This window comes from Urocampus carinirostris, chromosome 6 (assembly GCF_059441175.1).
Source record: "Urocampus carinirostris isolate Australia breed hairy pipefish chromosome 6, RoL_Ucar_1.0, whole genome shotgun sequence".
NCBI classification, from domain to species: Eukaryota; Metazoa; Chordata; class Actinopteri; order Syngnathiformes; family Syngnathidae; genus Urocampus; species Urocampus carinirostris.
Window position 1 is genome coordinate 8389294 of NC_142354.1, and position 10856 is coordinate 8400149.

At 38.7% G+C, this 10856-nt stretch overlaps 1 protein-coding gene across 1 annotated transcript; it reads right to left on the reverse strand.

The window, feature by feature from the left end:
* Positions 1 to 1868: 1868 nt before the first annotated feature.
* Positions 1869 to 10650, reverse strand: arfrp1 (ARF related protein 1). Its single transcript, XM_088337091.1, has 7 exons — positions 10320 to 10650; positions 8750 to 8837; positions 8604 to 8686; positions 6492 to 6573; positions 6236 to 6306; positions 4847 to 4947; positions 1869 to 3112 (listed from the first exon to the last, which is right to left on the reverse strand). The coding sequence occupies exons 1-7, from the start codon at positions 10410 to 10412 to the stop codon at positions 3025 to 3027; spliced, it is 606 nt and encodes a 201-aa protein (XP_088193217.1). The 5' UTR covers positions 10413 to 10650; the 3' UTR covers positions 1869 to 3024.
* Between the last annotated feature and the right edge of the window lie 206 nt (positions 10651 to 10856).

Consider the following 10856-nt stretch of genomic DNA (forward strand, 5'->3'; position numbering starts at 1 on the left):
AAAGAAGTACTATGGCATTTAGCAGCAGCAATTAAAAAACAGAATTCACAAGGTATATATTTTTACAGTTTCTTGTAAAAGTGTATATCATTTTCAAAGTTTAATTTTAGTAACAGAACAGGACATTGGAGTTTTTTTTTTGCAACAAAGGGCAGTCACAAAAAAAATGAGTTAAAATGGGTCACGATTACAAGATGTGTTTATTTCCCCATTGTAAATGGAATCATCCCTGGGTCATGAAAAACGGAGATGACGCACTGGAAAAAGGTGCAAATGGAAAGGACAGGACAGCGCAATATACATTATGACCATGCGAAATTAAGTACAAAACCAACAATGCATACACTAAAAATACAACGGTCGCCTGGTTAGCAAAATAACCAGCGATCAGTGAACAACTACCTACAATAAAAATACATTACATAAGGCTATTAATGTACAACAAATAAAGGCTATTTGTGTACAATGAGTTGTGATCGTGGAAACCATAGCGTACATTGACGTTGGTGACTTTTGCATCCGCGTTAAACAAACGCATTTTGTAGAATACGATCACGCTTTATTGTTTCAATAAACGTGTTATATAGACTACGATTGCTTGATTGTTTTAATTAGCTCGCTTTATTGTTTTAATAAGCTTATTAAGTAGAATACGATCGCTTTTGTCGGAAGCGCAGCAGAATGCGCGTTCACGCGAGGGGGTTGGGGGGATTTTGCATGGGAGTCGAAATTAGGCACAACACCGTTCTCTGTGAAATACCTCCGGGTTGGTGTCTGGCTTCCGGTTTGGAGGCTACGTTTCCGCTTTTGAGCTCAGCAAAATAAAGATTAGCATTACAGCAGTACGATTTGGTTTGTGTGGCTAGACATAAATGTAAATCCTACATATGTTTTTATATTATTATATTTTATTTTAAAAATAAAAAATACAAACGATACATATAAGAAAGGAGGAGAAAAAAAACACTTAACAAATTACTTTGAAAATCTCACACATCTCCTTTTTTTGTTTTCAGTACAATCGTTTGCAAATTGTAACATTTTTTCTTCACTCGTTGCAAAACAAACTTACTGGATAACATTTATAAATTCTTAAATAACATTGTTTAATATCTTAGAACATCAAATATGTTCATAATGCATCCAATGGTGGAGTATAATGGCTCACGAGAGTTTGATCACTTTCACGAGGTCACGTGGAGAGCACGCTTCTTACTACACAAATGACGTCACAAGCAGCGACCCCGTTAAATAAAACAAGAATATCAAAATCATGTACAAATTTTGGTGTAATTTCTCTTGTAGATTTCCCCTCTCATATATTGTGCGTTTTTTTTTATTTCCCTTTTTATTTTATTTTCTTTATTTGTGTATGTGTCTTGCGGTCGGTCACCCCCTCTCGAAGGTTATGTTCTACATTAGAATAATGAGAAAATGTATGGTAAGCACGACTTATATATAATCTATTGTATCTGATTAAATAACAATAATAAACATAAAGGGAAAATAAAATTGCATTCACTTCTGGTGTTAAACTGGTACAGTGGAGTAGCAGGTGGATGCAGAGGCAGGGCACGATCGATTAAGGCCATATTCCTTAGCAAGGCTAGCATTTTATGTGCCTTCTTAGTACTTTTTGATCATGGCAAGCTTTATTTCCATGGTCATTATCCAATTGCTTCTCCCTTTGCTTTAACGTTTGGGCCCACAGCAAATATATACAGTAGCAAAAAAATCCAGCAGTGTATTGTTAAAAGTCTTTACGAAGCACACGAGATTCCACACTGTGAAGGGAAATTACCGGAACGTGGGGATGCCGTATCCTGGATGTCTACTGTATTTACCTTGAAATGAGCGCCACTGGCCAATTGGCAAAATGCATGTTTGCCTTTATTGATTCCATCATATCAAATCCCTGCAATCGATTGAATCAACAATATCACATTTTTGGAAAACCTTGCAACAGTTGGGATGTTTCAAAAACAAACAAAGCGCACAGCGAAATCAAAAGTGTAGATCAGGGGTCTCAAACTCGCAGGCCCAGGATAATAGTTTGAAGCCACAGCCTGAATATGAAAGTTAAAGGGACAGTGTGTCGCTGTATACTGCCGTGCCACAGAAAACAATTGCTAAAAGCACAAAGGAAAAGGGAAAATTACGCAGACTCAAAGTGCCCAAAAGGCACATTATTACTTTTGAAAAAATGATAAATATGGATATAAAAAAGAAAAAACAAAGAAATAAAAAAGAAAAAATGACAAAAAAAGAGAATAACAATAAGATTAAAAAGTAAAACTCCAACATAAAGGAAGATAAAAATGAAAAAAAAAATAAAGGAGAAAAAAAGAAAAGAAATAAGAGAAAAATGCAATTTTAGTTTGTCTTTTTTTCTTTAAATTCTGTTTTTCTACATTTTCTCCTATTCTTTTTTTTTTTTAAATTACATTTTCCTTGATTGCTTTTTTCTTATTCTCTATTTTTCCTTTTTCTCTTCTTAGGCTGGATAATAAATAAAAAAGCTGCTTTTTGCTCACTGTCAGTCTCCGTAGTTTATAGTCTCCCTTAGACTCCTTTTTGGTTGCACTGCACATGACAGCGACATCTCGTGGACAAATACAAAACACTGTCCATCTAAGAAGAGCAGAATGTTTTGCGGAAACGCCCGTTTGGCCCAACCTCACCCGGATCCCAGCTTTCAAGGCCCCTACCTCTATCGAGTATGAGACCCCTGGTGTCGATCTTAAGAGATTTCTTTTTTTTTTAATATGAAGCAAATTTCAACATGGGATGCTTCTGTCAGACACTTTATTTCAATGAGACAAAAAGCTGTTAAGGAATGTTTATCGAGGTTACAAAAGCCATCAAACTCTGACAGATATAGGGAAAAAAATGTCTACATGATTTAAGTGTCCTTCCCACAGTCTCAGCTACTGTCCATACTTCCTGACCGAGTTTTCAGCTCCAACGTTGACAAGGAATGTTCTAGAGCAGAAGGTCCGAAAGTCCAGTGAAGAGAGTGTTCTCTTATGTGATGTCCTTCTGCCTGGGCGGCCTGTGAATGTTTCGGATTACACACTTGACCATCCACTCGATGCCTTCGTTCACTCCGTCTCTGCATGACGAGAGCAAGTAGAATTCGCCTGAAAGCTCATTTTAGGGGAACACCAACGGTCAACTTACAGGAGGTCGATCGATATTTAGGAATTTGACTTATATCGGTATCAGCATTTTTGTTCATTGACAAGGCCCAGACAACAGCCGAGCCTCTCTCCCTGACGCTACCCACCCTCCCTTTTTGATTGGATAAGCGACTAAGGGCGGAGCTACTGAAGCAGGAAAAAAATAACATTAAATTAATGTACACAGCGGCAACTCTGCTAACTCCTGAGTCCCAACATGCCTCTAAAACAAGACTGCTGATAATATTGAGATTTTAAAAAGTCCATGGTAGAAAAGCGTGTGTGGAATTAGGAGATCCTGTAAACAGTGTAGTTCACCCGTTTTAGGGAAGCACTTTCAGGTGGAGACTGCTAAGAGAGATAGATAGATATATGTCTAGATAGATAGATAGATATATGTCTAGATAGATAGATAGATATATGTCTAGATAGATGGATAGATATATGTCTAGATGTCTAGATAGATAGACGTCTAGATAGATAGATAGATAGAGATAGATATATGTCTAGATAGATAGAGATATATGTCTAGATAGAGAGAGATAGATACATGTCTAGATAGATAGATAGAGATAGATGTATGTCTAGATAGATAGATAGAGATAGATGTATCTCTAGATAGATAGATAGAGATAGATGTATGTCTAGATAGATAGAGAGATAGATGTATGTCTAGATAGATAGATAGAGAGAGATAGATATATGTCTAGATAGATAGAGATAGATATATGTCTAGATAGATAGATAGAGATAGATATATGTCTAGATAGATAGATAGAGATAGATATATGTCTAGATAGATAGAGAGAGAGAGATAGATATATGTCTAGATAGATATAGAAATATGTCTAGAAAGATAGATAGAGAGAGATAGATATATGTCTAGATGGATAGAGATAGATAGATATATGTCTAGATAGAGATAGATATATGTCTAGATAGAGAGATGGATAGATGTCTAGATAGATAGATGTCTTATAGATGTCTAAATAGATAGATGTCTAGATAGATAAATAGATGTCTAGGTAGATAGATAGATAGATGTCTAGATAGATTGATAGATAGATGTCTAAATAGATAGATGTCTAGATAGATAATTAGATGGATAGATAGATACTTTATTCATCCCCGTAGGGAAATTCTTACTACCTCTTATCATAACATTACTTTATCAATCAAGTCTTTGTTTGTGATTGAGAGCATAAAAAAGCACGCTTAAGTGGAAGGCCGAGTGATTAGCTTTTACCATAACATGAGTTTTTCAATCCATATCTCAAACAGGACTGACCACACTTTACAATTCGCCAGCTCCGTTTGAATTTTGATGTACTTTTTGTTTGAAGGTAATTGAAGCTGTGTTGGTTGTTTTGACATTTTTATTGATTTAATGTAAAAAAATCAGCAAGCTATTTACGTTTTTTAGGTACCGTCATACGAGTTGCTGCTAAACCCGATTTCATTCCCCGCGCTCGTCAGTTTTTGGTTTGAATGAAAGATGAGTCATGTTAGTTACTGGAAAACAAATGCTCTTTGTTACTTTTTCCGGTATTAAAAATGTCTTACGCCAATTTTTAAGCTTTTACAGCAAACAAATATCAGCCTCCTCTTGATACTGATCATCGGTATCAGCCCTGAAAAACACCCATCGGTCAATCCTTACAACTTACCCTGTGAGCGCAGTGCAGGGCTGCACCAAACAATCTCGCTTGCCGATCTTGGGTGCGCAGTCACTGAAGGCCGTTTTAATATCAGGCACTGATAAACAGTTCTGTTGGAGGAGCAGAGGCAGTTAAATCAAAGATGACATAGATTATAGATTGATTAAACAATACACATTCTTAGGATGCGGCATAGCCATGAGGCTCTTTAACTCCACCCAGGGGAGTAAAAGCCCACATTAAACCCCAACCCGACATTTGCATATTACCCTATTTACTTTCCGTAGCACTATTTAAATACTCTATAGCAAAAACGTTATTTTGGGTATTTTGTATTCAATATCTTTCATTCTATTATTTTATTTTTCAACACAAGGATACTGCTGGAAGAGTGAATTTCCCTATGGGGATGAATAAACTATCTATCCATCTATATAGTTTCCCTTACAATGTTTTTCATTTTAGGATGTAAGATAAGAAGTTTTTTCCAGGCCCTTCTTTCTGGCATTTTCCTTCTCAATGACAATTTATTTAGCAGGAACCAAACCTATCAAATTCAAACTTTGCAGTCGTCTTGCATATGACAAATTACGTCCCCAAGATGCTTGCCTGCTATTGGTCGACGTCATGTAAGATGCTGCTCTGCTATTCGTTTGCCTCACGACATCCTGAAAATAAATGTATACTATTGGCTAAACTACCTCCCACAATGCCTTTGTCTATTATTTCAGAGTCTAGTTTGCTATCTAAGAATTTTACAGCGCCTTCAACATTGGGTCATAATTCTGTTTTGCAATGTACAAAAACAATTAATCAATTTCAGGTTGTGCAGACTGAGATCATTTCTTCCTCATGCCATGAGGCTCTTTAACTCCACCCGGGGGAGTAAAAGCCCACATTAAACCCCAACCCCGCATTTGCATATTACCCTATTCTTATTACAGTGTGTATTTTTCATAGCACTATTTAAATACTCTATATCAACACGTTATATTGGGTATTTTTGTATTCTACAGCTTTTATTTTATTATTTTATTTTATTTTTCAACACAAGGATACTGCTGGAAATGTGAATTTCCCTACGGGGATGAAAAAAGTATCTATCTGTCTATCTATCTTAATTCAATTATTCACAAAGACCGAGTTATCTGATAACATGGGCATGAGATTTGTCATCTTGCATGCGTGAAAAATAGGAACAATCTAGGTTGCCTTGACAACGAGTCCGCAAGAGGCCGGTCATCCGTTTTCCTGATATGATTTAAAAACGTATGTGGTGCTCCCAAAAGTTTATAACATGGTCTGCCTTTTCTCCCCGCTCAACCCACGTCTACTGTATTTTCCAGATTTAAACAAAGAAATACAGGTGGACATGAACTGAACAGAAGCTTTCAGTACCAGTACGTCTTGTTTGTTGGCCAAGACCAGGAGCGGGACGCCTTCTAACACATCGCTACTGATCATTTTTTCTGGAATGAGGCAAAAAAAAACAAAACATGAGTATTAACAGTTGTTAGACATAAAACTTGAATAATGAAAAGACAGATCATCCTACTTTGGATATCGATAATTTCAATTCGCATATCTCAGTGCTGGTATGCTAAGGATATATTACATAGACATGGTGAGCATCTGGTGGGGTAGGGCGACTTACCGAAAGCTTCTTTTGATTCCGAAAGTCGCTCTTCATCTGTTGAGTCGATCACGTAGATAACTCCATGGGACTCTGCATAGTACTGAATATAAAACAATCTTTGTTAATAGGTGGTAATTGCAGGTAGGCACTAATACAGCTTGAATACCATTCAATATCCATCACCGGCATCACGGGATACGTTTACACACAGGCAGTAATCTGACTGGAAACCTAATTTTGCTAGTATTTCGATGATTTACAGCAAACGTGCACAATAATTCGACGAAGGTCTTAGTCCGACTGTGTGTTTTCCGATTTCAATGGCTAGGTACTGTTGTGGAATGTGGATAATACCTAATGATACGTCTGTAGGCATCTGGTGAAGGTCATGGGATGACGTTGTTGCCGGGGCGGACGACCTTCACGAGATATCTTAACTTTGAGAACACTGTAAAAGCCAATGTTGAACGTCTGGAACTTGTCCGCGTTCCCTTTTTGCCATATCTCCTCTCTGCGTATTTTTTGGGGAGACGCTCAACGACCTTCACCAGATGCCTACATAGTTGCGAGTTATTATCCACATTCCACAACAGTTCGTTCTTTTATTGTCTGATTGCTCGTGCACGCATACGCATTGGAGTGACCTGACGGTTTCCCTCATCCTGTATATTGATGTCGCAAAGCACTAGGAGACTTGTAGTAAAGAGACGGATGAGGCAGGCAACAGCATCATATGCATCGGTTGATTCCTCTGGGACATTTGCCGTTTCTGGAGAAAAATGTCTTTGGGCGTCGCCCCAAAACACACGCAGGCAATATGGCAAAAAGGGAGAACTCGTTTATTTTGTTACAAGAGTTGACACAGCGTTTCTCATTCCTCTCTCAGAGACATCAGCTTTTTATCCCCTCCGTTCAGAAATATCACTTGTTGTTTTTCACAGAGTGGTGCGTCCTCTGTCGATTCTCCCAAATTACGTGATTTCGCCGAAGTTGGAGAAGACGTCTTGACCCAGCCAACTATCTGTCCGTTTCACAACCGCCCAGCTGTGCCAAATCAAAACTTGGCTTTTTCAGCAACTTTGGAATTTCCTGTGTAAACAAGCGTGTTTTTTTCCTCCTCAATTCTGTTGGCGTTTACACCCACGTTTATTCCAAAACACTGTATTAATTCGCACAGTGAAAATGTTTCAGTCCATGTATAGCGGCTGCAGCAGTTCTATCGATCCAAAAGTAGTGTAATTATTTGCGTAAAAGAACACCTTGTAATCTCGTGGTACGCAGCAAAGGAGCTCACATTTAAGGCAATCAAGTACGGTGCTTTATTGAAGTTGGTGAGTGACAAGAATGAAATCATCTTTTTTTATTTAATAGTGGGAGTTAAGTTCAGGAAAGAAGTGAAAAGAGTAAGAAAGAGCGAGTCTGGAAAGGAAAAGAAAGTGAAAGATAAGGATGGTAGATTGCTGGTTAGCGGTAGTGCAGTCAGGACGAGATGGGCAGAGTATTTTGAGGAGTTGCTAAATGTGGAGGATGGGAGAGAAGTGAGAGTCGAGGCGATAGGTGGTATGGGGAGAATGCCCGTGTTGGGTGATTTAAATGTGAAGCCTGTGGAAGGTGCAAGAGGCAGTGAAAGAAATGAAAGGGGTGAAGGCGCCTGGGTTGGATGGTTGTATTGCTGCATGCTTGAAGAAAGGTGGCACGGCTATGATTTACTGGTTAGTATGCTTGTTGAATGTATGCTTTTTAATTGGTGTGGTTCCTGTTGATTGGTGTAGTGCATGTGTGGTTGTATAAGGGTAAAGGTGATAAGTATGAATGTAGGAATTCGAGAAGTATCAGTTTGTTGTCTGTGCCGGGAAAGCTGTATGGAAGAGTCTTGATTAAGAGAGTGACAGAAAGAACAAATGAGGTGGTGATGGAGGAGCAGAGTGGTTTCAGGAAAGGAAAAGGATGTGTGGATCAGGTGCTTGCAGTACGACAGGTGTGTGAGAAATATTTTGCAAAGGCTAAGGATGTTTATTTGGCTTTCATGGACTTGGAAAAGGTGTATAACAGAGTTAATTTTCATGCAGGCTTTAAAGTAATATAGTTGGTATCACTAGCATGAATGCTTTAGGATTTTAAACGACTTACTTTGTCCCAAAGAGACTGAAGCTCCTCTTGGCCACCAAGGTCCCAAAACATGAGACGAGCTTTGCCCACATCAATGGTTCCGACTGGAAAAGATCGCAATCAGCACAAATATTCAAGTACCGGTAGACGCAGATACAAAAACTTACTGTTCAGGCCAACTGTACTTGTAATCTTGGACAGACTCATTCCCTTGTAGTTCTTGTTGAACTTTGTTTTGGTTTGTTCCAAAAAAGTCTACACGAGACACAGATAGAGAGGGGGTGGTCATCACAACATGCAAGTACGCAAAATTGGAAGAAAAAACATCTTCATGCGGTGTTGGCGAGGCAGGAACCAAACTATGCAGATCTATCTATCTATCTACCTCGGTCATATCCCTCAAGAGGGGTGACCGACAGCAAGACAAACACATACAATAACAAATAAATTAAAAAAGGAAAAAAAATAGCAAAAAACACACACAAACAGTTTTGGACCATGGCCAACCCAAATGCCCAAACAAGTTAGGAACCTAAGTCAGTCTTGCTTTCGTCCCTCCAGATGAAACGGGACACAAGAAAGCGGCCATGTCACTCGGGTCGGGGTGACACAACACACTCTTCTGTTCAACAGCAGGGCCTGACATCTTACACTGGTTTACCCCTGCCGCATCATACAGGTGCCCTGCCCATCCCTTAGAACGCGTCCAAACATCCCACTATCCTTTCACAATCATTCCTATCACCAACAAGAGCTCTAGCTTCCACTATATTTAGACCTCTTTCATGGAAAGCACTCATAACACCATCCATCCACGTGTATCGCGGCCTTCCTCTTGGTCTCCTTCCATTGACTTCTGCTCTGTATATACTCTTCAACATTGGATCCTCATCCATCCTCTCCATGTGTCCAAACCAACCGAATACTCTCTTATCCACACGCTTGCTCAGTTCCACTACTACTCCAGTTCTGTCTCTCACAATTTCATTTCTCAATCTATCCAATCTTGTCACTCCTAAAATACTCCTCAAATACTTCATCCCAAAAACCTTAAATTTCCTTTTCAAATCTGCGTTCAGGCTCCAAGTCTCTGCACCATACAACACAGTCGGCACAATCACACTCTCATACAGTCCCCTTTTTACATCCATACTGATACTCTTGTTGCTCATCACTCTCTAGAGAGCACCCAAAACCTTGCTTTCTTGATTGACTCTGTGCAATACCTCGCACTCCATTCTACCAACTTCAGCCACATCACAACCCAAGTACCTAAAGCTTTCAACTCCTTCCAGCACCTGCCCATGCAACCTTATTTCCACCACGTGAACACTTCATCACCTTACTCTTCCCAACATTCACACATAACTTAGATGGGATGTTTGATCGCGTTCTAAGTGATGGGCAGGGCACCTGTATGATGCGGCAGGGGTAAACCAGTGAAAGATGTCGGGCCCTGCTGTTGACACATACTCCTCCAAACTCCATGACCAACCTTGCAACTATGCAGATACAATACGCAATTCAAGGCGAAATAAACAGTGAGCGTCAACAAAAATAATATTATTTAATCACGGTTAAATGCACATGGTACTTTTACGGGGTTGTATAAACAACTAAAACTCTTCAAAAGAATGAAAACGTCACAAAAAAGTAAAAAAAAAAAAAAAAAAAAAAGCAAACGGCGATCCCCACAATAAAAGCATATAAAGACAACCACAGTCCGACGAAACTTACAGTTTTGCCAGCGTTATCCAAACCAAGGATTAAAATGCAATATTCGTCCTTTTGAAACATATATTTATACAATCCAGATAATAAAGTATACATGGTGAGGAAATGTCCACACTCGTTGGACTTTTAACGCGAGTCAGTCAATACAAAACAGTCACTTTGATCGACAGCAATTAATCTCCATTGCGAGATAAATAATGTTTAGTTTCTATTTGCTATATTTGGAAATTTACGAGAGAAAAATTAAAACGTTGTTGTCTATTTTGACGAAAGCGGACGTGGGACTGGATACGAGTGTGCGTGTAAGAAACAGAACGGAGAACGCGATGGATGGTGGGAAATGAAGTCATTTTTTTGCTGTAGTTAACGTTCTATTATTATATACTAATCTACAACTCAACTACAAGTCCCTGTAGTAACCGCGTTGTTTGCGAAGACGGAAAGCAGACAGCCCCAAAAAACATATAAGCCTTTGAAAACCGAACGTTAGATATTGTTGAGTTTTTAATAATAACTGATTATTATTAAAAATCCTCTCAA